Genomic DNA, 27,837 nt, shown 5'->3' on the forward strand with positions numbered 1-27,837 from the left:
CCCCCCCCCCTGCACGCCATTGTCTCGGCAATTCACCTGTTACCAGTGACCTGGCCAATAAAGACATTCAGGGCCAGACTGATTCCCCAATCGATGACAATGTGGAGGACAAAGTTTACATAGCATTAGAGGAAGAAACAGTCAGAAATGATGATCAGGTAATGTGGGAGAAAAAAGGTCATGAATGGTGATGAGTTAGTGAGTGAAACAATGCTTATAATGCCTATATTACTGTTTGAAAACCAATATACTCTTGTACTACATATAAATTCGTACCAAGTAAATAAATAAATACTGTTCATGAGTGGATAAAATAGTTACCCTCCCATAGAACTCGTTTTCTTTGGTGCCAGCCTGTTAGAAAACCCAGTCAGGTAAGGAAGTACTCGCACCTAAATCCGGTATTTTAAACCTCAGGTGAGCGATTTCTCTATGAATTTCCGATGTTTCTCACCAAAAGCGGATGTTTGAGCCAAAAAAAAAAAAAAGGTCCAAAAACGTCGGGATGGGGCGGGTTAAACATGAAATTAAGTGTCTTAGGGGTCCCACCCAAAAATCCAAAAAATCTGATAATCTGAATGATTTTCGGTCTACTGCCATTCGGATTAATGGACTTTTACTGTATACAGTCATTACTCGTTTTACGATGGAGTTACGTCAGGTCATACCTATCGTATACTGATTTTATTGTAAATTGGTATTGAAACCCATTATAAAAGGGGGGTTACGTCAGCTCAACTTCCCCAAGTCACCTAACCAAGACTGAACCATATATGACAACCCACCTTCATTCCTTCCTGTGTTGGTCCAAGTCGTCCCCTCCCCGAAGCTGGGGGACAGACTGTGCTTACAGGCACTAGTGGTCAGCCACTGAGTCAGAGAGGAACAGGTTAGGGGGAGGGGAATCCGGCTGAGTGCTGACTGGTGAGGTTGGTGAGGCATTCGAGCAGCTGGTGGATGGTCTGGGAGAGATGGTGGTGGGGAGTCTGGTGGTAGCTGGCTTGAAGAAGACGGTGATGCTGGTCTGTGAGGCTTGCCTCTGACGTTGGGCAAGGAGCTCACGATACACCTGTAACACCTGATTGACCTGGTAACGGGCATGGGAACTTCTGGTGGAAATCAGGTCATATTCTCCCATTTCCTTCATATACTCATCAGTGCCATTAATGAACTGTGTAAGGAAGGTGACTGACAGTTCATGCCATGGCTGTACCTCTGGTTCGTGCTCTGTCTCATGTGCCCTCTGTTCTTGAATTTGGAGGAGCTCCTCATATGACAGTTCTCCTGAGTGGCTCTGTAGCGGTTCCTCGACATCTTCCTCATCAACTTCATGGAAGCCTGCCCTATGAGACAGGGACAGAATTTGCCCACGGATGTCCTCAACAGATGACGCTGGAGTGTGAGGGGAAAAGCCAGGGAAGGAGTGCACACACTCAGGCCAAACTTTTTCCCAAGCCGAGTTGAGTGTCTGTGGCGTCTCCTCCTTCCAAGCCAGCACGATGTTGTCGATGGCTGCCTTGATGTTGTATCCTTTCCAAAAACTTCTCACCATCACCCCGGCATCTGTATCTATGGCCCGCACCAATTGCTCATTGGTGAGGCGGAGGTCTCTATCTATCTATCTATTGCCAGACGCCTCAATCCCGTTTGGGGTGGCCACAAACAAATCGCCTCCAAGTCGCCCTGTCCCCCGCCATTTCACTGCCCTGCTCCCAACTCACACCCCCCTCTCTCATATACCTCTCCACCCCATCTCTCCATCTCATCCTCGGCCTCCCCCTCCCTCTTTCCCCCTCCACCTCACTCACATACACTCTCTTCGTCAGTCTTTCACCCTCCATCCTCTCCACATGGCCAAACCACCTCAGTGTGTTCCTCATAACGCTTCCTATCACATCCACATCAGCACCACAATGCTCCTTTATATCCTCATTCGTCAGCCTGTCTCTCCATGTGACTCCACAGGCTCCTCTTAAATAACTCATTTCCACGGCTCTCACTCTTGACTTGTGTCCTTCCAACAACGTCCAAGCTTCACTTCCGTACGTTAGAGTTGGTATCACAATACTGTCATGTAGTAACTTTTTCACTTCCATGCTCACTTCCCTGTTTCTTATCACTGCTTTCAAGGAACCAGCAACCTTTCTTCCCTGCTGTACCCTTTCAAGCACTTCACCCTCCAAACCTCCATCCTTACTCATCACACTACCCAAGTAATTAAACGTACTCACATTTTCCAATTCCTCACCGTCCAACCTCGCTGTACATTCACTGGCTTCACCTCTCTCAAAGACCATCACTTTACTCTTCCCTACATTCACCTTTAGATTCTGTTTCTTACACACTCTTTCAAACTCATCCACCAAGCCTTGCAGCTCCCCTTCGTCTTCACTCAACAACACAGTATCATCTGCAAACAACAGTACAGGGAGTTTCCAAACACTATCCTCTCTCACCAGGGCCACTCCAACATCCACTACCCTACCTTGTAGGCGGAGGTAACGTGCCTTAATGGCAGCAATCACACCCTGATCCATTAGTTGTAGGACAGAGGTGGTGTTTGGCGGTAAAAACATCACTTCGATGTTGTCAGCCCATTCCTGCATGACTGGAGGGTGGCTGGGGGCACTGTCCACCAAGAGAAGGAACCGACTGGCCAAGTTGCAATGGAAGGCTTACTCCTTCAGCGCCCCCAACAGATAGCCAGAGACGTAGTTCTGGCAGAGGCTGATGGTAAGCCAGGCTTTTGGGTTGCCTTTCCAAATAACCCCCAACTTCTCCTTGAGAAACCCAGCCAAGGCCCTTGGGTTCTCCCAGTGATACACCATCAGGGACTTCAGCTTTGGGTCTCCCTCGGTGTTAGCCACAAACAGGAGTGTAACTCTATCCTTTGACACCTTGAAACCTGTCGCCTTCTTCTCCTCTTGAAAGATGTAGGTCTTCTTTGACATCCTTTTCCAAAATAGCCCGGTTTCGTGAAAATTAATCACCTGTTTGGGGCTGTAGCCCCCTCTGGTGATTCGCTGTTGCAGTAGGGCAGGGAAACTGGCGGCGGCCTCAACGTCTGCATTCGCTGCCTCTCCGTGCAGGGTCAGTCCCTTAAGGCCAGCCCAGTTCTTGAACCCAACAAACCACCCGGAACTGGCCTTAAAATCGTCCTTTGGCTTCTCCACAGCCTTCTCCCTCACTGTCTCCCACAGTGAAAGGGTCTTGGTGATGATGATGGACATTGAGAGCGGCGTCTTTCGTTGGGTCTTGTCCTCCATCCACAGCTGCAGGAGGTGCTCCATCTCCTCCATACAGGGATCCCTGACCTTGGTGATCCTCTTGGCCCCCATTGTGGAAGCAGTCACACTTGCTGCAAGTACAGCCGCCGTATTTTTCAGGACAGTTGAGACAGTCAACTGGGGGAGCTTGAGGGAACTGGCTATCAAGCTGGGGCCTTGGCCATTCCTGTTCCTCCTAGCAATGTCCAAGTTAACATCTAGGGAGAATGAACACCTCACCCTCTTAGACAGGCCATCATTGCCCTCACTCACCCGACGCTTTTTACCACCTCCCATAGCACTGTGGCAATCACCTGCACCACCCGGAACACCACCCTTACCACCGGGGCCCATACCTGCACCACCCTTGGCACTGGGGCCCATACTTGCACCACCCTTAGCACTGGGGCCAATACCCGCACCACCCTTAGCACTGGGACCCATACCTGCACCAACCTTAGCACTGGGGCCCATACCTGCACCAACCATAGCACTGGGGCCTACACTGGCACTGACCTTACCACAGCTCACACAAATCCACAGTACTGTACAGTAATTCATCAAAGAAATACTATCATACCAGTACAGGCAGAGCTACTTACGTACAGTAAATCGTTGCAACAACACAATACAGTACAGTAATGACACTTACGTAAAGTTGGCCTGCTGCTACATGATGTCTACTGTAGTATGATGTCTGGCTGAGAGGTGATGATAACAGGGGGGCACACATGAACAAGTTGAAAAGACAGGGCTGTGAAGCAGTTGGTGGGACCTGAACCATAACAATGCGCTGCACGCCGGGGCCGCAATCATGCCTGAGACAAGCGACGGTCACCTTGCATGTGCCTGGCACTTCCCGATGGCAAAATCATTATACAGTAATCACTCCAATATCCGACGTAATAAAGCCATAGGTAGGTCCGGATATTGGTTCTGTCCGGATATTGGGCCCCAGCTTATGGACTTGTACTTATGGACCCTAACTCAGAGAAACACCTATACAACTCCCTCTGGACATGCATAGCACCTATTTAAGACCCAAATCACACCAATAAGGCACATAAATGACTGAAATAAATGCAAAAGAAACATAAAATGAGGGTTTAGAAGTATGTTCATACATTAATAAACATTCTGGTACTTATGGACCCTAACCTAGCCTAACTCAGAAAAACACCTTCCTACTACACATGCATAGCTCCTAACACCCTATTCACACCAATAAAGGACATTAAAGAGTGAAATGAGGTAAGTATAATATGGAAAAAAGTACAGTATGAAACGGGCAGGAAAAAATCTTTTTTTTTGGGGGGGGGGGGGGTTTCGGACCATTTTGGGAATATTGGATCCCAGGATGATTATGTCCGGGTAGTGGGGATGTTCGGATATTGGGCGTCCGGATATTAGAGTGATTACTGGGAAATTTATCGTAAATCGGATTTTGGAGTGGAACTTTTCTATTATCATTGTTGCAAAATATTGTAAACCGAAACATCGTAAAACGAGTAATAACTGTTTTATATATATATATATATACATACATACATATATTTATATAGGCGGTGGCTCAATCGGTAGAGTGGTGGCCTGCAGTCCTACCGGACCCAGGTTCAAATCCCGTCTGGGGCAGGGAGCAGTTTAAGGATTTGAATTTCATAAAAGCAGACTTTCCTGATCTACCTGAAGACCCGCCGACATGTCATAAAAATACCTCCGCTAATACTAATACACCAGTCCAGTATGAGACAGCCCTAGCATGTATTCAATATGAATGGTGGGTGTTAGCGCCGAAGTGGTGACATGTAAAGGTGCTTGGTATGTAGGAGGACTACTGGGCCTTGAATGCAGGCTGTGAAGCCTATGCCCAGAGTCAGACACATAAAAATATATATATATATATATATATATATATATATATATATAAAGGCTAGGGAGCTGACAGGGGAGTAAGGTTTTGATGAAGGGTTTCCCCCCTTCCCCCTTTTTAACAGACAGGCTATCTGGGAGGTATATATGAAGAGCATCAACAGAAAAAAAATAATCCTCAAAATGTGTAAGTGATTAGGCTAATGTGTTGCAGTCAAGGACCAGGGCTGGAATGATTGGAATGGTGTGTAAATGTCTGACTCATTTCATTGGACATAACTGTTGATAGCCCTCCTCCTTTTGTAATTTCTTTTTCCTTTTTTTCAGATTTCTGCCTCACTCTGTTATTGGGTGTAAAAAAAAAAAAAATATGATGATGATATCTGTAAATCAAGATAGTACTGTTCGGTACTGCAAATGCCTAAGTTAACATGAGTGTAATAATAAAAGTTAAGTGGAAATATTGTGTGAATTTGTGTTTTAGTTACAGTATGTAGAAACATACCAGGCTGGATTTATGGGCTGTTGTCCTACATGAGGACCCATTGTAGCATAATAGCACCGTACTGTAGTTGACTCATGAGCTGTGTGCACCCCATGCTTAGGGTTCGAAACTCAAGTTGTGGTGCGATATAAAGTTAGTGCTGGTAGTATGCTGTTTCATATGCTTGCATATGTTTGCACCCTGTCATTCTATTAATGGCATATACAGACTCTGGCATATACAGGCATATCCATTATAACACATTGCCTTTCACATGCATCACTTTACAGAAATCCCTTCACTAATTTTATTTTGCCATCATGGGGAAAGATTAATTCTGTCTGCTAATCTACCTCTGAGGAAATGGTTAAGTCCTGTAATGGACCACATATAGTGTTAACAATTGCATTTGAGTATGACAGATGTGATTTTACTGTAGAACTTGTTTTACAACTTTCATACAGTATGCTGTATCCTGTTGTCAGTTTTGGATCATTAATCCAGATTTTTCAGAATTCACTGTATGTTTCCTCTTCCTACACGTTGAGAATGTGATGCATGTTTGTACATCAACTCTCTTCATTGAAATTTACATACAAGGGACTCTGAGAGAGGGACAGCTTTGAGGTGTTGATGTGGTGTTATGGTGGTACTGGAGTGGAAGGTTAAGCCGGGACTAACCTACCTGTTGTCCCATGATGGCAGGCTACCACTGGGACTGCTCCGACTGGGCCAGACCCTCCCAGAATCCACTTCCTAACATCATGGAGGTCCCTGGAGGTGAAGTGAGAGACTCTTCATCATACCATTCCAATGAGTCCAATGAGTCTATTGTTGTTGAACCAACAAAGAATCAGCCCTTGATGCCTCCAGGTGAGTTTGTATCTCAGTTTGTCAGTAGTATGTGAATACAGTAGTCACTGTTGTTTCATGGCAGTCTAAAATGTATATTACCAATGGTGAGAGACTAACGTAGCTGTATAAGATAACTAGAGTAGTGTTTTTCTGACTTGCTGAAGTAGTAAAGTGGCCACAGTATCATCGCAGTGTTTTAGTGTATCAGGGTTGTTTACCTGTATTATTGTTTAAATATCAGTTTTGTAATTTTTCTTCAACATACAAAAGTTTAGTTGTAACTAATGTGCTTGTTTAGAACATTGCAAAGTAAAGGGATTACACAAATGGATGATAGATAACCATAATTCAAGAATCCCCAAGAATCCTCATTTACAAAACTGAATACTGCAGATTTTGATAAAACATTCCAAATTGAAACTGCATGTAGCATAAACTTACACTGCATAATTAGCATGTTGAACTTAACCTTTAAAATAAGGGAAAGTGTATTGAATATATGGCAGTTTAAAGTGATAATTATGGAGTTTTATATGCTATATGCTTGCTTGTAACTTCATTGCACTGGTAGAAAATTTATGGATACTATTGCATTTTATGCTTACCTTCTGTTATCCATGGCAAATACTGTATATTGAATCTTCCTTATACTGTATATCCAACAACAGTAGTGGATTCTCCCCCCTTCCCTCTGTTTTCTTCCGGGTTACTAAAATTTATTCATTTTTATTATCCTACCTTCCTTATCATGTTACACACCAGTAACTCATTCCATATCAGCCATCAGGAATGCATACAGTATCTCCAAGTAAACCATCAAAAATGTGTATCTCCTTCATCTTCTTTCATTATCTTTTATAACTTTCACAGTTATAACAACTGTAAATAACTGTTCAGTAAGTAAATCTGTTTGATTAATACAAAAAATTAGTCCAGTTCCTGTGCATTGTAAGCCACTTTGAGTCCATACTATCACCTCAAATTCTGTTTCAACCAGTTACAAAGCTCATTTTTCCATCAGCAATATAAACATAGTAGGTGACTAATTACCATCGACTCTGGGAGGCACTGTCATAAGAGTGAAATGTGTGCACATGTTTGGCAATCAGCCACACAGTCATTTTAGTCAAGAAACTCAGCCACAAGTAAAAAATTCCAGGCTGAAAGTCTTTCATTCTTACAAGTCTGATTACATAATAGTGGTAGGTGGAGGCGCCCACGATCCACTCACTCGAAGTAGTGCTGCTCTCAGGTGTCTGCCCTTTCCTCTCCTCCATCTTTCTTTCCTTCCATCCTCTTCTGACTTACTTTCCTTCATTCTTTCCTTGTCTTTCTGCCTACGGGTGACTTTACACTCCCTCTTCTGTCTTTCTTTCCTTCATTCTTTCCCCTTCCTTCTGCCTGTGGGTGACTCTACACTGAGTGACAAGCCAAATGGTTTCCCGTACACCAGGAAACCATTTACTACGCTGGGTGGTAACCATATAACCAAATTTTGGCACCTGGTGGTTTAGTGGGTAATTATTGCACTCCAGTCGGATTGAGCTGGTGAAGGCTTATATCCAAGGGGTGGTTGGGGTTGATTGCTCATGTATTGCCATGCAGGGATGAGTGAGGTTGGTCACTCTCATCTTAAATGTCGGGACCAACTGCCTAGCCCTGGGCTCCTATGCTCCTCATGGGACAATGTAGGATTGGATGATGGATGAATGGATGATTACATAATTAACAAATTACTTTTTCCCAATAGTTTCCATTACTGTTAGCAGTTATAGTGCAGCAGTTACATGTACCCCTTATTAAATGATTGGGTTATGTTTGGGAAAACTCATTTGCATATAAAAATATAAATCAAGAGTATTCTTACATTTGTTCAATGGGTGTACAGTAGACACTTGTTCTGCATACCTCTCAGTTGTGCAAAATACGTTTTAGGAACTGTCAACCTGACAGTCAATAATCAGACATTCAATTTGTCCCCATCAAAATTCAGAATATTATTGCAGTTATGTGGTAGTGACCCACCACTGACATCATGATCTTGGGGCATCTTTTACCCCTGCTGCCCAACCATTGTTCTTGTGTCCTTGACCCACTCATGATTGAATCTCACATAATCAGCTTGCTGTATTTGTGGGGTAGTGTAAAACCAGTAAAAATCAAGGGTACCAAATGTCAGAAACTATTTGTGCGTGGTGTTAGAGCCCAAAGAGTGCACTTGAGTCTGGAAAAGCAGCATGAAATTTTACAAAGGCTTGACACTAAGGAGTATGGTGGACATAGCTAATGCTGTGTCGAGAACAAGTCCATAATCAGAAATAGGAGGAAAAATAAAGACAAGATCCTCCATGCCATCCAGCTCACTGGAGGTGAAGACACTGCTGCAAAATCATATATAGTAAATCACTTGCTGATGAAGACTGAAAAGACTGAATTAAAATACATGTGCAGCCAGCATGAGTCAGATGTGCTGGTGGATAGTAACATCATTAAGTGCAAAGCATGTGACATGTGTGCAAAAGTGAGAGTGATGCAAATGGAAAACCCAGCCCCATTTATGGCCAGCAAACGATGGTTCATGAAATTCTGGTGGTGGTGGGGGGGGGGGGAAGCCTCTTACCTATGTACTTGATGAGTCCAGTGGTACCAACACAGCTGCCACCAAAGCTTATCTTATGGTTTAGGAAGATGGTGAGGATGATATTAATCACAGATCTTTAATATGGAGGAGTCAGGCCTGTCTTGGAAGCATCTACCCTCTATCACCTTTGTGATGCAGGATGAGACCTTGGCATTGGGCTGTAAGATATAAAAAGAGTGCATTACTCAACTGTTTGTCTGCAGTACTATGCTGTACTGTAGGTGACTGTAAAGTTAAGCCATTAGTCATACTCAAATTTGACAATCTCCATACTCTGAAAGAAGATTATATCGAGTGGCTGGGTCTTCACTGGATGACAAACTCAGGGATGGGCAGCTGCACCAGTTGTACTAAAGCAGTTTGGTAACATCTTTATGAAAAACTGTAGAAAACTTTTGTGCTGATGACATCCTTGCCTTCAGTGTTATCTTATCGCTAGACAACTGCCCTGAACACCCTACATATCTTGAAGACTGCCACCCAGCAGTAAAAGTTATTATTTTTTTCCCATTTGATAAGGAGATCATTGCAATATTCAACAGCCTTTACTGAGCACAGCCATATGAGGCAGTGCACAGTACTACCCGCATGGGGATGGAGATGGCTGGGTTAGACAAGGATGATTGAGGCAGCATAGAGATTGACCTACCACCAGAGCTGGGGTTGTTCCTCATGCCAAGACACTTAAGCAATTTTGCAAGTGTTACAGCAGAAAGGGTCCAGTAATATACATGTGCGTCAGTCTGGGAGAGTGTGAGTAAGGAGGCAATTCAGCATGGGTGGTACAAGCAACTCCCACAAGCATACATTGCTGTCCCCACATTTCCCATCATCAGTGTGCTTCAGTCTTGGTGATGCTCATCATTGACGCACTCAGGGTAACAGCAGAGGTGGCACAAAGAACATCCAGTGAATGTTTTGTCGATGACATCTTTTGGTTACTTGAGAGTGACCAAGAGATGTCATTTGTCAAAAACATACAGAAGGAGGTGGAAAAACAACTTTCACCAAATGTAAATGCAGAGACAAAAGCAAAAATATCAGAGAGGATAGTGGAGGGGCCAGCCAAGCAGCAACTGAGCAGAATGTTGGAGATGGCTAACCACTTCAAGGAAGCATTAATAGATGTGATTCCCAAGGCTGACTGACTCCAAGCACTTTATGCAAATATGGATCATTCATTGTTTGAGCAGAAAAGCACTGTTAGTTAAGAAAATCAGTGAGTTATTGCAGCAACTTATCAGTGCTTTCATGATCCCACCTCCAATCGCACCATCCTGGCACAACTGCACCACCAGGCTCAGCAAGAGGAGCCCCTGACAAATCTGGAGGAGGTAACTTTGAGGCTTAGCCTCAGCCCTCAAGGGATTAGAGGCACTGCTCATTGTCCACCCTCTAGTTCCTCAACCTCAGATAACCTCCCCTACTCCCAAAACAGCATTACTTTCTCATCTACAGGATCTGGGTGAGTTAAAATTCCACTTATTGGCTGCTTATTACCATTAAATTCTTGTTCATTCACCATTTCTTTTGCATAGTGATGAGTAGTGTGTTTTTATTCATGTGTTTGGTGAGGTTACATTTTTCAAGAGGGTCAAAATAGGGACATTTGGAATATTGGGGAAATTCCTCACCTACATTAGCCAAGTCATCATCATCATCATCTTCGTTTAGCGTAATTCTCTTCCCAGTGCTGAGGTTGGACGTGATATGAGTCGTCTCCATCTATCTCTGTCCTCCACGTCTTCTTCTATTTAAAAGTCTCATATCCTCCACAACCACTTGCCTCCAAGTTCTCTTCGGTCTTCCCATTGGTTTCCTTCCTTCTACTTCCAACTCCACAGCCCTTCTCAATATGTTATCTTGCTCTCTTCTGCACACATGACTGAACCATCTCAGTCTCATTCTCTGAATCCTATCCTCTGTGCTCTCCACTCCACATCTTCTCACCTCCTCATTTAACATTCTGTCTCTTCACTTAACTCTTGCCATATACCTCAGCATCCTGTGATCACAAGTCAACAGGAGCCTCTCCAAATTTGCTGTCAATGCCCATGTCTCTGCAGCATACAGCAGCACAGGTCTGATGCAGGCACAGTAGATCCTTGCACGGTGAACCAGCGGTATCCCCTGGTTCACCAACAGACTGGCCAACTCTCTCCACATTCTCCCGGCACTTGTGATCCTGGTCCTCACTGCTGCCTCTGCTCCGCCCTCACAGCTCATGGTGTCACCAAGATAGCAGAACTGGTCTACCGCCTCCAACACACCATCCTCCACTGCTACCTCCTATGGTCTCACTACTGGCCCTCTAACACATGCTAGGAAGCAGAAGTTCTCTCCAGCTTTTGTTCCTGAGTCCAGAGCATCTGCCATGGTACCACTTTGAACAACCTGAACACCACACAGAGTTGACACCTACTTCCCCTCCACACACTCCGCATGGATACCTTCCTCTCTGCAGTCTCATTGCTGGCTCCCTTCCTACCACCATAAACTTTGTCTTTGATCTGTTGACCTTCAGTCCTCTTGTTTCCATCTCTCTTCTCCACAACTCTCACCTGTGACTCTGCCATCAATGCCACTTCATCCACATACATCAGCTGCCATGTGCTGTCACCTACCACATCTCTCGTTGCCTCTCACATCACTAGCACAAACAGAAAGGGGCTTAACCGCTGACCCTTGGTGAACTCCAACTCCTATGCCAAACTCCTCCGACATTCCTGCAATTGCTGTCACTCTCGACCTTGAATTTGTATACAGAGCCATCACCAGCACCACCAGTCTCTCAGGCACCATTTGCCTCCTCAGTGCCCACGCAATCGCTCTCCTTGGTATTTTGTTGAAGGCCTTTTCCAGGTCCTCAAATATGTGAAACAACTCCTTCTTCTCTACTTACTTCTCCTGTAATTGTCTCACGATGAAAATGGCATCCAGTGTTGACTTGCTCTGCTGAAATCCAAACTGGTTCTCGTCAGTCTTTACTCTCTCCCTAAACCTTGCCTCCAAGATCTTCTCCCATACTTTCATACTTTGCTTCAGTAGCCTCACTCCTCTATAGTTCTCATATTTCTGCTCATCTCCTTTTCCCATATAGATGGGGATGGTATAGCTTTCCCCTCACTGTTCTGGCACTCTACCTTCCTCTGTTATCTTCCTAAACATCTTCAACAACTCTTTCTCTCCTGTTTCTCCAGCTCCCCTCAGTAGTTCACTGGTGACTCCAGATGGGCCTGGAGCCCTGCCTCCCTTCATTCCTTTTAATGCCTTCTGAATCTCTTTCGTTGTAACCTCCATTATCAGTCCTTCAACTTCTCGGTCCTCCTTAAGTAGATATTCATTTTCCTCATTCAGCTACATTATCCAAGTAACAGTAGTTTTTATGGAACAGTTTGTGCAGCTTTCACAGGTACATTAACCATGCAAAACGAGGGTCTGCCACATGTCAGGCGGCCAGTCAGGGTTACTTGTGTGATCTAACCCTACCCAAGTAAAAACATCAACCTACTTGTACCTAAAGTTTATAATAACATAAAACACCACAGTGCACATGTTGTACCATTATAAACTGTTGCAGATAAATTATTTTGCATAAAATATGGTAAAGTCATAATACTGTCATGTCAGCTCTAGCTCCCACCAGGTGATCTTCTATTGGAGGACTGGATGTTCATATATGACAGTTCACACATGTCAGTTTTATCACCTTAAATCTTAAATATTATTGTCATTCATAACTGTAATGCATAGATCATACTAAGGGTAACTTCAATAAAAGTGCCACACTTTGAACTGGGGTAGAGCAATTGCTTTGTCTACAAGGTGACCAGCTGACTGGTGATGTATTACTTTTAGCGCAATTCATTAAATTTTTGTCACTTTAAGGCATAGATAATATGAAATGTCATTCAGAATTGTAATGCACACACTGCATTAAGGATAATTATGGTACACTTTGACTCGAGGTGATGGCAGTTTCGATGATGGGTTAAGGCCTGATTGTAATGTTTTTCTATCATGGTGATAATTAACTGAGCTGGACGATCACTGACTGAAACAAAATACAGTATCATATACCAGAAGGTCACATACCAGTGGTGCCTGTAATTGGTTGTGGTGCCTAGGTAAGCTTCCACCTCACAGAAAGCCATTAGCCATACCATGGCCAACTACAGTATAGGAGCCCCATGTGAGGAAACACGGCAGCATCATGATTTTACTGGATTTAATTTCAAAAGATCTAACTGAATTCTCTTGATCCAACAGTGGAAGGCCCTGTGGACCCTGGTCGGGATATGGAGACTCTGCCAGCTGATGAGTTGATTAGCGAGTGTGGCACAGAGTTTGAACTGGAGTCCCGGCCTGACCTGGACACCTCTCACCTCCTTGACCCCTGCTCTGACCCTGGTGCTGAATCCGATGCTTCTCTCTTCACGCCTCAGCCACACAGGTGGGTGTATGATCAAGAAGGGAAGTTGGCTGCTCAGACTGAATTTGTTTGGGATGCATGGATGCCAAGAATGAAACCTGGCGCATGTGGAAGTAGATCTGTGAAGAAGCTTGGTGGATGTGGAAATGAATCTATGAAGAAGCTTGGTGTATACAGAAGTGGGCCTAGGGGAAAAATTGGTAGATATTGAGGCAAGTGTATGGAGGAGCTTCATAGATGTGGAAGCAAGCCTATGGAGAAACTTTGTGAATGTGGAGGCAACTTCATAGAGAAGCTTGGTTGGTGTGAAAGAAGTTTAGGGAGGGACTTGATGTGGAAGACAGTCTAGGAAAAATCGTTTGAATGAAGGTAAAAAAAAAGATAATAATCAAGGAAGCAAGGTGAATATGATTGAAAATGAAGGAAATACTATGGATATGAAATTGTTTTAGAAGAAATTGGAGATGCAGAAAAAAGTATAAAAGTATATTAAGGAGCATGAAAGCATGGTTTAAAAGATCATGGTGAATAATGAAAAGTGGTAGGTGGGGGCACTCACCATTCACTCACTTAGTGTAGTGCTGCTTTGGGTGTCTGCCCTTTCCTCTCTTCCTTCCTCTTCTGCCTTTCTTTTCTTCATTCTTTCCTCTTCCTTCTGCCTATGGGTGACTTTACACTCCCTCTTCTGTCTTTCTTTCCTTCACTCTTTCCTCTTCCTTCTGCTTATGGGTGACTCTACACTGAGTGACAAGCCAAATGGTTTCCTGTACACCAGAAAACCATTTACTACGCTGGGTGGTAACCATACAACCGAATTATGGCACCTGGTGGTTTAGTGGGTAATTAAGGCACTCCAGTCGGATTGAGCCGGTGCAGGTTTATATCCAAGGAGTGGTTTGGGTTTATTGTTCAAATAATGCCACTCAGGGTTGAATGAGGCTGGTCATTCTCATCTTAAATGTCGGGACCAACTTGCCTAGCCCCGGGCACGTACGCTTCTCATGGGACAGCATGGGATTGGATGATGGGTGGTTGGGACTGTATTGGTTTACAAGAGAGTTGTAAGAATATTCCCAGAATATGCTGAAGGCTGGTTTGGAATGAGCAGCTTCAACTTCAGTTTACTGGATATATTGAGAATGGCAGTTGGTAATTAAATGACTGGTGTAGAGTCCCATTATGTAAAAGAGAAGATAGTTTTTGAAGAAGTTTCATGATGTAAGAGATTTTTATTGTGTTAGGAATAAAAACAAAAATGCAGTGGTTTGTAGTGGGTATGCAGTGCAGTATGTGATAACCCTGATCAGCTGTTAGCAGGCATGGGGCTGAGCTCTTGCCTTGGCCCCAAGGCCATATATTTGAGGTCACTGACTCCAAATTGGCTGTGGCTTCAACTTTGAGGCCATGTGACAAATGTAACAACCTTGTGGTATAGTTCCACGGCCAAGACCACATGATAGCCTGAGGGGTATATATGTACATATATCTATCTATCTATATCTATTGCCAGACGCCTCAATCCCATTTGGGGTGGCCACAAACAAATCGCCTCCAAGTCGCCCTGTCCCCCGCCATTTCACTGCCCTGCTCCCAACTCACACCCCCCTCTCTCATATACCTCTCCACCCCATCCCTCCATCTCATCCTCGGCCTCCCCCTCCCTCTTCCCCCCTCCACCTCACTCACATACACTCTCTTCGTCAGTCTTTCACCCTCCATCCTCTCCACATGGCCTATATGCTGGCACACTACCAATTTTCCATCATTGGATGGTCTGGCACCACCTTTAATCTGGATAAAATTACATGTGGCCACTTGAAATTCCTGTGCTCACCAGATTAGCCTGCCAGGAGGCCACAAATAGTCTTGAGTGTAGCAACATACTTACTTGGATTGCTTACACTGCAGGCTTTGGTGGTGGTAATCTCTGTATTTTGTGTGTTTCTTATTTTACTTATATTAAACCCAAGCTATGGTTTCTAAGAAAGATGCAAGTGTCAGTGGTGGTGTCAATCATAAACACTATCTACTGTATTTCAATAGAGTCAAACCTCCATGAGCGTGGTTAATTGATCTGCCAAACTACTGCAATAATGAAACCCCTTAATAACCAGATAAAGCAACAAATGGGAATAAATTTGAATTGGTTCAGGGCCCCCAAGTTTACGGTCATTTTGTGCCTGTCATGGAGAAGAGAAACTGAAAGCTAAAATAGTGGGTAACTTTTCTTCCAGTTATTCAGAATAACTTTCGAGCTATGTTTCAGCTCCAGAGTAAAATGATAAAAAGAACAAGTAGATACCAGGAAAGAAAGAAAAAAAATCAGTTTCCTCACATCAGTGCAAGATATCACTAGGGCATTGCGAGATGCACTGGTGCATGCCATGAGGGGCTGCCAAATCTTAACTGACAAAGCATCAATATGAAATGTCACAAGGACATTGCACAAGGCAACCAGGATACAGGGCAATGCCCTGAAAATCCAGAGTGCCAAAGCCCAAAGGAACCACAGCAAATGGCAGCTGCAAGAGACCAGTAAGGGAGAAAAATGTAACCCTCCAAGCAGTGAGCAGCATGACTAACTTGACCTAACCTGGGCAGTGGAGAAGCCACCAGGACAAGGCATACATCTGGAAAAGACAGGGAAGGATAACTGGAAGTACCACTGGCTAGAAGCTGAAGGGACTAAAAGCCAGTGGTGAACAGCTTAATTAAAGACAGCAAGAGTGAGGTGGACTGGAAGTACAAATGCCAACAAGAGCAAAGCATGAATCTTTGACATGCCAAACTGATCAGCAAAAATAAAGAAACTGACTAGAATAAGCAACAGGAAAGCATCCACGAGTAGAAGCCATGCAAAGCAGTCAGCAGCCTGACCTCCCCCCCCACACCCCCCAAAATATATTCAGACTAAAGAAGAAACTCACCCAGAACCAAAACTCCAGAGCCACAAGGCAGCCAAAGGTAAAAAAGAAAACTGGGAGATGTGGCATAAAAGTAGGCAGCATCACACAAGAAAAAACATGCATGTTGCATACAGTAGGTGATCTGCTGGCCATGGCCAGCTGTTGAAATATGAGTGTTATCATGAAACAAAAGCTCATTGCTCAGATTCAAGCATTTGGGAAGTGTCATGTGCTAGTAAGAGGCTAGCTGAAGACTTTAACCCAAGTGTTTAGCGAGATATATTTTTAGATAAAATAGTTTATGCTACCCAGTTGATGATTATCCTGGAACAAACTTCCAGGACCAGCTATGGACCTGTAAGCTAATTTGCACTACACCTAGACTGAGAACAGTATTATATGGTTTATAAAGGCTTCAACATGTTTGCATGCATCAGCCATGGTCACCTAATAGCAGCTCTCCACACCTCTCAATCTCTTGCAGCATCCTGATTTAGTTCCTTATCCCTGAGGTCCTACTTTATGACCTTGTCTCATTTTTTTTTATGGTCTGCTTCTTCCTCTACCCCTGGTATTCACATGTCTCAACTTCCACACCCAGTTATCATCATCCATCCTCACAGCATGCTCAGACCATCTCAATCTACCTCTCCTCATCACAACACCAATACATTCAAGTCTCTTCCTTCATCTCAACTGTTCAACTGCAATCCTAGCCCCTTCCCAAGCCCTTGCATTCAAGGACACCTTGCACATCCATCTAATCATTGCCATTTCGGTACGTTTGAGCCAACGAATATTCTCTCTTTTACTGTCCTGGTCTCGTCTCACTACCATACAGCATTACACTCCTAGCACTTGCTGCATACACAGATTCCTTAACATGAAGGGAGAGCCCTCTCAGTGTTAGAAGAGTCAACAGCTCCCTGAACTTCCTCCTACCACACCTTACCCAAGCCTCAGAGCTAGCTCCAGCCCCACCTCCAGCATATAACATATCTCCCAAATAGCAAAACTCCACAAACTCAACAAACTCTCCAGCATGATCAATCCTTTCACTACTCTCAGTCTATAAATGCTCTCCCCGACACACCACACACACAAAATCAGCATCATTTTGCAGCTTACCTGTGATACCACAACATCTCTTATGCACCCATTTATCACGAACACTGCACAAGATGGAGTTACATCTCACAACCATGTGGCAAACTGCACATGGCCACACTCCCTCTGCTTCAACAGTGCTGCCACCAGCCCTTGGTATCATCACCTTTGTTTTATCCACATTAATCTCAGATGCTTGTGCCCCGTTCCATTTCTCCACTTCCTATAGCTTTCCTCCAGTAAATAATTAAATTTTTATTTAGACCTCAAGAAGCCTCCTTAACCCGCCCCGTCCTGTCGACGTATGGGTACGTTGCAACGATTTGCATTTGCCAGTCCCGGCGACGTACCAGTACGTCGTGCAATTGCAAGGTCCCTAATTTGCACAATTTTCAATTTTCATGCGTGATTTTTTGTATGTATACACGGGACACCTTCCTCTATTCCTCTACAAGATGCCAAGCAGGGACAATGCCTTACACTGCATAACCTCCCCCCTCCCCCCCTCACGCCATTGTCTTGGCAAAGGACCTGTTACCTGTGACCTGGCTAGTAAAGATATTCAGGGCCAGAGTGATTCCCCAATCGATGACAATGTGGAGGACAATGTTTACATAGCATTAGAAGAAGAAACAGCCAGAAATAATGATCAGGTAATGTGGCAAAAAAAGGTCAGGTATGGTGATTAGTTAGTGAGTGAAACAAAGCTTATAATGCCTTTATTACTGCTTGAAAACCAATATACTCTCATACTACATATACATTCGTACCAAGTAAACAAATAAATACCGTTTATGAGTGGATAAAATAGTTACCCTCCCATAGAACTCGTTTTCTTTGGTGCCAGCATGTTAGAAAACCCAGTCAGGTAAGGAGGAACTCCTACCTGGATTGGGTATTTTAAACCTCAGGTGAGCGATTTCTCTATGAATTTTCGATGTTTCTCACCAAAAGCGAAGGTTTTAGCCAAAAAAAAAAATTTCAAAAATACCTCGGGACTGGGGGACGTCGGAGGTGCGGAAAACCTCGGGATGTGACGGGTTAAGAAAGGCCTTGGCCTGTGATGGTTAAGCAGAGTAGAAATGAGTGTGTTTAGGTATGGTCATACAGGGGGAATGATGTACGTAGGGCAATGAAAAATGTGTATGTGTTTGATGGCAGGAGGAGATATGATAGTTCAGGATGAAGGAGCTTGTGAGAAAGGGAAGTGTGGAAGTTCATGAAACAAGGGAACTGATGTGGGATCGGGGTGGTTGCATGAATAACATGCGACAAAGGTTTCCCATCCATTTTCTTTCTTGAAAGTTGATGGATTGGCTTCCTATGTATGGTGTATGTGATGTGTAACTAAAGAAAAATATGTGCTAATGGTTACACTTGCGATTTGAAGTTAGGGTTCCATGAGTTTGAACAGTGTGTGAAAGTTTGTCTGGGCATTCTGATGAGAGTTGTTCCTCTTTTGTTCCCTCTCTTCATTTCTGGACCCTGCTTCACCCTCTCCTGTATGTGGGGAAGAAAGGTTAGGGGTGATGATTAGAGTCAGTGATGATTTTCCATGGTATTTATTTATTTATTTTAGTCTTTTTTTTGCAAATTGGATGAGTATCGAATATTCAAGATGGCATATGTGAAATTACGGAGAAAGCTTCATTGATGTTGACAGTCATAATGCAAGATTTTATTTCCATTGTTATCTGGATCTGCCACGGTATGCAATACTGTACAGCTAATGAAAAGCAGGATACAATTATTTGCTAAATGTACAGTTCTATCTATCTGTCGCCAGACGCCTTAATCCTGTAAGGGATGGCCACAAACAAATCGCATCCATGTCGCTCTCTCCCCCGCCATTTCGCTGCCCTGCTACCATCTCACACCTCCCCCTCTCATATACCTCTCCACTCCATCCCTCCATCTCATCCTTGGCCTCAACCTCCCTCTCCTCTCATCCACCTCACTCACATACACTCCCCTTGTCAGTCTCTCAATCTCCATCCTCTCCACATGGCCAATCCACCTTAATGTGTTTCTCCTGACGCTTCCTATCACATCCACATCCACACCACAACACTCCATCATCTTCCTTATTTGTCAGTCTGTCTCTCCATGTGACTGTACATGCTCCTTTCCAATAACTCATTTCCACTGCTCTCATTCTTGACTTTTGTTCCTCCAACAAAGTCCAAGCTTCATTTCCATACGTTAGAGTTGGTATCACAATACTGTCATGTAGTAACTTTTCACTTCCATGCTCACTTCTCTGTTTCTTATCATTGCTTTCAAGGAACCAGCTACCTTTCTTCCCTGCAGCACCCTTTCAAGCACCATACCCTCTAAACTTCCATCCTTACTCATCACACTACCCAAGTACTTAAACACACTCACAGTCTCCATTTCCTCCCCATCCAATTTCACTGTACATTCACTGACTTCACTTCTCTCGAAGACCATCACTTTACTAATCCTACATTTACCTTAAGATTCTGTTTCTTACACACACTCCCAAACTCATCCACCAAGCCATGCAGCTCCCCTTCATCTTCACTTAACAACACAGTATCATCTGCAAACAGCAGTAAAGGGAGTTTCCAGACACTGCCCTCTCTCACTATGGCCGCTCCAACATCCACCGCCCTACCTTGTATCTCTTTTATTACCCCATCGATATACAAATTGAACAACTATGGAGACATGACACATCATTGTTTCAATCCAACCTTCAAATAGAAAAATTCACTCAGTTCACTACCTATACACACTGCAGCCTTAGCACCCTCATACATACTCTTCACGGCCTTCAACAACTTCCCATCTACTCTATATATTCTTAATACTTTCCACAATCCATGAAGGCTGCATACAACTTCTTTACCTTCTCTAGAAACTTTTCCACTAAAGATCTAAGAATGAATATCTGATCTACACAACCTCATCCCTTCCTAAAACCTCCTTGTTCTTCTCAAACTAATTCCTCTGTTATTTCCATGACTCTGTCAATATGTATCCTACCAAATACTTTTCCTATTACACTAAGAAGGCAAATGCCCCTATGATTACCACACACTTCTTTTTCCCCTTTTCCTTTGTACAGGGGACTAATTATACCCGATTTCCAATCCTCTGGGACTCGACCTTCCTCCTAGGCCAATCTGCACATCTTCCACATCCATTCTACTACTCTCTCTCCCCCATCCTTCAGCATTTCACCACACACTCCACCAATTCCTGGGGCTTTCCCCATTTTAACTTTCTTCATTGCTTCCACAACTCCCATCCCACTGATTTCTTCCTTTCTTACCTCCCTCCTCCTCCTAGGCATTCCCCAGCCACTTATACTTGCATTACATTCATTCTTTATGTTCAACAGTTCATTAAAGTGTTTTCTCCATCTGCTCACTTTTTCTCCCTTCTCGACTAGTAACCTACCATTTTTATTTTCACACTGCAGCAAACTTCTTTTGCACCCTGTCTAACTCTCTTTACCTCTTTCCAGAACATTTTCTACATTCCATCCACTTTACTCGCAAATTTCTTCCAAATTCCTTATCCAATTAATCTGGCCATGCATGGATGGCAACACTGTTCCTGCCAAGATTCTGATTGGCTGGAGATGTTTGTTCGATTTCGTTTTTGCTTGAACCGACACTCTCTTCATCATCAGATGTGATACTGAGTTTGTCAGCAATACAGTCATCAAAAGCAATAAGAAATCAGTTATATACTTAGCAACAAAGAAATTTTATTAGGAAGATACAGAAGATATACAGATATGAGTCAACAAAGTATTATAATAGTCCAGGTCAAGGTCAGCATTCGAACAATTCCTTTATATCTCCGACACTCCGTAATGTAACAGATAATTAAGGAAACCTGCTTAATCTAAGCATTGGTAAAACACACATTTAAATTTTAAGATCATGCCACAACTTTGAATAATTAAAAATTCCAATGAAAAGACGAGTTCCGTGGGGAGGGAGGCTTGAAAAAAATCGCGACAATCAAAGTAGGCTAAAGGAAAACTATTTTATTATATCTCCTCTATTACCACAATATGGACTGATCTTAAAATTTAAATGTGTTATACCAACACTTAGATTATGCAGGTTTCCTTAATTTCTGTTATATTACGGAGCACTGTGTCAGAGATATAAAGGAATTGTTCGAATGCTGACCCTGACTTGGACTATTATAATACTTTGTTGACTCATATCTCTATCTTCCTAAGAAAATTTCACTGTATATAACGGATTTCTTATTGCTTTTGACAATTGTATTGTCGACAAACTCAGTATCACATCTGATGATAAAGAGAGTGTCGTTTTAAGCAACAACAAAATCATACAAACACCTCCAGCCAATCAGAATATTGGCGAGAACAGTGTTGCCATACATGTCTGGCCAGATTAATTGGTATGAGGTATAATCTTTTCACCTCTCTCTCAGCTTCTTCGATGCCCGTTTCTCATCCACTCACTATGTGCTTTCTTCTTTTGTGTTACAGCCTCTCTCATCTCTTCAGTCCACCTTCAGTCCACCATGTTGTTCCCTGTATCTCCTTTTGTCTTCTCTTCACTCCTAACACCACCTTACATGCTGCACAGATTTCTTCTGTGAATATCTTGCACACACCTTCCATGTCCCCCATCTCCTGCAATCTACATTTACCCAATTGCTCCTCCACTTCCCTCTTATATTCTGTCTTTTTTACATCCTCTTGTAACTTTTCTACCCTCCTTGTAAGAACTACTTCCTCCTGTCTTTCCCTTCTTCTATTTCTCCATTTTGTTTGGACTTTGATTCTGACCATCACCAAGTGGTGGTCCGAAAGTCCACTGTTTGGACTTTGATTCTGACCATCACCAAGTGGTGGTCCGAGAGTCCACTGTTTGGACTTTGATTCTGACCACCACCAAGTGGTGTTCTGAAAGTCCACTCCCCCAACCTCTATGTACGGTTAAACGGACTTTATATTACATAAGAAATTAATGATACTGCACTTTGTGGCTTTTTAAAAATCAGATATACAGAACCTAAGTACAAAAATATACTGAGAAATTTCATTTTTACATTATTATTCTGACAGAATTCATATTCCCAGTGACTCTGCATATATGGTATGTTACAAGTTGGAGGTCACTGTTAGATTTATAGGTATTTCTTAAATTTAACTGATAACGAAATTGTCCTGGAAGTTGATGAAGGCTATTGAAAACATTTTGACGTACATGTACCATCATAGTATTAGTTAAAGCATTCAGTATTATTTTTAGGGGGGGGATCCCCAGTACTATACATTATTTCAAAATGTAACCACAAAAATTCAGTTTTGTAAAGACTGAAGTTGACCAATGAAATGTAAAAAGAAAAATGTTGCTACACTGTGTTATGAAAGGTAGTTTTTGGTAAACTAATGCCATAAAAAGTAAATTTCACTATTGTACTCTGACCCAACCTACTTGTCCATAAAGGTACATCCAATTGGGCAACCTTCCATGTCTCATGGTAGGGTAGTGTGAAATTCACAAATGCTGTAAATATGAATATGCTTTGTGACACAGGTCACTATTTTATTCAGTAGTATTTTATCGCATCTTATCTAGCTATAGGCAGCTGTTAGAAGGTGTGAACCTATTGATAAGTTGGATGGCAGAAATATTGTAATGATCAGTATTACAGGATACATACTCAAACGTACCCAGGAACCAGTTTTCCACATCAAATGCATGTTTTAATTTTTTTTTAAAGGAAAATATAGTAGGCAGCGTGTAATGAAACCAGTTAAAATACAATCCACTGGATTTCCTGTCTTCATTCTTTTCAAGCTTTGTTTCCTATGTGAGTTTAATCTAACACACTGCTTATAATCATACAGACTGACAACCTTTATAATAATGTAACCTCTAGAGGTCTGTTCCATTTAATGTTGTTTCTGTGTTTAGGTAGCCACACACAAATCAACACTTACATTTTTCCTCTTCAGATATGAGACTCACCCCAATCAATACCTTCCACATTACCAAATTGGCAGTGAAACAGAAACAGAGGATGAACGAAGCAAGCTACTAAATACCCTTGATGATCCTTACAGCCTCAGTTTCCAGCCTGCACCGATCAGTCAGCTCCCAGAGGATCGCAATGGCGTTACATACTCCCCATACCGTGTTCGTAGCAATCGCAGGCACGACACTGTAAAGCGCTTTAGTGAATTTGGAGGTGATATGTCCGTGATCTCTGGTATGGAGGATGAAGAGGAGGGCGCATCATTGTGGGGGGGTGCAGCATCTAACACATCTGCGTCAGACCTGGACAATGTCTGTGATATTGAGGACTCAGAAGTTAACTCTGAATTTGAGAATGATGACAAAACCAAAAGGTAAATTTTGAAAACTGTAGTGCATTGTACACTATGATGGTTCATTCTGCTCTGTTCCCACATAATTCTAACTGAATACTGTACTGGTGAGTGATATGCACAAATTATTTTTAAGAATTATGCATAATTGTTTGTAAATTGGGAATACTGAAATTTTTAGCAAATGACTTGTTCATCAGTGCTGACAATGATATGCCATGATGGAGCTTGAATGAAACCTGACAGAAAAACTTATTTCAGCTGCCATTTTCTAGTGCCTATATGCCATTTAAATACAGTATAATAAGGTTAAAGACTTTGTATATCTTCCAGTGTGCCTCATATACCAAGGTTTTCAGCAGTTCATGTATTTTTTTTTTTTTTTTTTTTTTTTTATATATATATATATAACTAGAATTGTGATTTCCTTGGTCTAAGTGCCAATATTATTTGATAAAGGACTTCCTGTGTAAGGATTGCCAGTACCATATGACAGAACCGTTTCATAGCACTGGAGACACTAGATTACTGACCACGAGCTGAAAGTTAGATAGTAGATTCTCGAGATCCATGGTGCTACTTGCAAGGATGTCTAGATAGCAGCTGTATGGAAGTTTGCTGGTGTAGGGTTCTGTGTGTGTGTGTGTGTGTGTGTGTGTGGTGTACATTTGTAAATATATATATATAATGAACAAATTGTATATAGTTTTTAAGACAAAGTTTTTTCCACAAATTGTTTATATTTTTGGCCGTGTGAACAGACAGGGTTAGACTATTCAGGTATGTTCTGCTGCATGTGAGGTCTTTGGGTAATCAACTCAATCCCAGTCTGGGCTGAATGATGACTAGTCTGCTGTAGACTGAAGAATTTTATATTAATATTTTAATTTATTATGCTTAATGTTGATCCCATTGATGCATTTCACTACTTGTATTACATTTACAATGCATTTACTGTTTAACATTGCAGTGTCATAATATTAAACAACCTTGGTTTATGTGACTGTACAATTGCTATGTTAAATCTGTTTCACTCAAACTAGTGCCTAATTTTTTAAAGAACTGTAACACATTAATATGTTAAGTAAGTCAAGCACTGTCATTAGTGAACATACTTTTAGTTAGTTGTTGTGCACTTATTTCCTTACAACTTTTCCTGCTGTTGCATATTAATATTAATCCATGTGCCAAAGTTGGCATTTATTTTCTTAAGCCCACAAGTGTCCTTGAGCAGAGCAGGGAGTCGGCAGGGTCACGACGAGAGACTTTAGTCCAATATCCAGAGGTGTTGGTTTGACCCTCATCCTGTCCGGCTACCCAGAGTGTAGCTTGCAACTGTTAGCAGTGACTGGAAATATTTACTTTTCCATAAGAAACCATTTATCCATTTAGTTTAATGACTACTGGGAAATTATACACTCCACCTTGTACTTGTTTCCCTTTGTTTACTGGGAAGTTTCCAGTTTTGAGTGGCTTTATTTCTTATGTTTGTATTCACAGTCATTCAGTATTTAATTGCATTAAATACCATAATAATGAATGTGCAAATACTTTTGTAAAATTTTCATAGAAACCCTGGTCATAGATTATTCTGTATTTATTTTGAGTCCATACGCAGTTTATCACAACATCTGTCTCTGGATACGTCAGACTGCTGGGTTTATTTATTTAATGCTATAATCTCATCCTTTTCATCATTCCGTTCCTGGTAAGTTATAATACTAACTGAAGTACTTGTGATAATAGGTGTACTCTGGAAAAGGAGGAATTCATATTTTTACCTTAAGCTAATTTTCTTATGTAACAGTTATATTAGACCAAATTTATGGATGAATGTATAGTTGCTGTGGCAGCTGTTTTATACATCTTTTTGTAAATAAACTTGTAATAACTTCTAGTTGACTTTCAATTACCAGAAGGGATATTGTGGGGTATTACAGTGTATCTGAAATAGTTACACTTCCTATTCCCCCTGTCTCTACATCTCACCTCTACCTCTCATCTTCTGTGCCCTCACCCCCTTCTTCCATTACCCCGCACCTCCTACACTCCATGTGATTCCATCTCCCACCATTCCTACCCCTTGAATGCTCTCCCTCCCCAGTTGCTAAGCGTCCACTTCCCAATGTACTTACCCCCTTACACTCCATCTCCATATCAAGACAATAATCTTGCCCTGTGCAGGATTTTGGCACTTGGTTCTTATTGTTCTTCTTCCATTTCCATATCATCCACCTCCTACACCCTCAATTGCCTAACCCCATCCCATCTACCCCTTCCCTGCCAAACCCACTCCTACCGACAAAATGCCTCGCAGCACTATTCCCTCCCCTCCTACTCCATACCCACACTAACTACTTCCCATCACCATACTCTCCCTACACTCAATCTCCACAGTCCCCTACCCCTGTCACTGCCCCCAAATGCTAACCTCCTATACCCCATGCTCCCCAGTCTCACAACTTAGTGTGACCCATCTACTCACTAGCCCCTCTCACTCCATAAACCATCTCATCCCTTACCATCTTCCCATGGCTGAGTGTGAGTGGGTGGATAAGTGGCTAGATAGGTGAGTTAATAAGTGGGAGGGTGGCTAGTTGTTTGGCTGGGTATATAAATGGCCAACTGGGTGGATAGCTAGCTGACCGGGTGAGTGGGTGAATGGGTGGGAATGTATATGACTATCTGGATGGATGGTTACATAAGTAGGTAGCTAGCTGGGTGGAAGGTTGGCTAGCTAAGTGGGTGGCTAAGGAGGCTGGGCAGCTGGGTGGGTGGTTAACTAGCTAAGTGGGTGGGTATTTGTGTGAGTGGGTGGCTAGCTGGCTGAGTAGATGGCTGGCTAGCTAGTTAGCTAGCTAGCTGGCTGGCTTGCTCATTGGATGAGTGGGTAGGTGCATGGATAAGGAGGTGGATGGGTGTGTTGCTGGCTGACTTGTTGACAGTGGGTTTGTGGATAGTAGGCTGGGTGGGTAGGTGGGTGGGCTGGCTGGCTGAGATAGTAGATGGGTGCCAAGCTGGGTGGATGGGTGCCAGCTAGATTGCTGAGTGGATAGCTAGTTATCTTGGTGCTGGAATGGGTAGGTGGACAGGCGGCAAGCTAACTGGGATGATGGGTTGGTGGACAGGAGGCTAGCAAACTGGGGTGGTGGGTGGGTGGATGGCTACTTGCTGGCTAACTGGTTAGATGGGTGTGTGGGTGTCTAGCTGCTTGGTTGGGTGGGTGACTGGATGGATCATCAGATTGATGAGTGCTTGTTAACTGGGATGGTGGATGGCAGTTTGCTGGAAGTGACTAGATGGGTGTGTGTAGGTGGGTAGATGCCGGGTTGGTTGGTTGATTGGATGGATAATTGGACTGGCGGGTGGCTAGTTAGCTAGGTAGGTTACAGGCTAGATATTCATGCTGTTTGGCTGGTTGGGTGTGTGGGTGGTTAGAAGGGTGAGGAGGCTGGAGGATGGCTAGCTGGCTAACTGACTGTGTAGGTAGGCAAGATGGTGAGTGGGTGACTGGCTACATGATGTCTGGTTGGTTGTAGGTAGGGGAGGGTGTTGGTGGACGAGTGACTAAATGGCTAGTTAGCTGGGTACGTGGATGATCGATAGCTGGGTGGATAGGTGGTTGACTGGCTTCAAAGGTAGGTGGCTATCTGACTGGCAAGATAGTTAGCTGTATGGTTGGGTGGCTAGCAACCTGGGTGGGTAGGGTGCTGGGTGAATGGGAAGGAGGGTAGGTGAGTGGGTTAGCGACTAGCTGGGCGCATGGCTAGGTTACTGGCTCTCTGGCTCGCATGGTTGGGCGACTGGCTATAGTTGGCTGGGTGAGGGGGTGGATAGGTGGGTGTGTGGGTAAGCTGCTAGCTGTGTGGGTGGCTAGATGGTTGGGCAAGTAGGTGGGAGGGTGGGTAACTGGTTGATTAGGAGA

General features: G+C 43.1%; 1 protein-coding gene across 1 annotated transcript in view; it reads left to right on the forward strand.

Annotated features, from left to right (window-relative positions):
• LOC145392990 (fat-like cadherin-related tumor suppressor homolog) overlaps positions 1–25,753 on the forward strand; it is a 569,943-nt gene extending 544,190 nt beyond the window's left edge. Inside the window, exons 43-45 of the mRNA XM_080267295.1 lie at positions 6,325–6,492; positions 13,385–13,568; positions 23,541–25,753. Of these exons, the coding sequence (XP_080123421.1) occupies positions 6,325–6,492; positions 13,385–13,568; positions 23,541–23,937 (749 nt within the window). The 3' untranslated portion in view covers positions 23,938–25,753. The remainder of the gene's footprint in view (positions 1–6,324; positions 6,493–13,384; positions 13,569–23,540) is intronic.
• Positions 25,754–27,837: the final 2,084 nt, after the last annotated feature.

This window comes from Coenobita brevimanus, chromosome 23 (assembly GCF_032717465.1).
Source record: "Coenobita brevimanus isolate Jiangsu-jjx chromosome 23, ASM3271746v2, whole genome shotgun sequence".
NCBI lineage: Eukaryota > Metazoa > Arthropoda > Malacostraca > Decapoda > Coenobitidae > Coenobita > Coenobita brevimanus.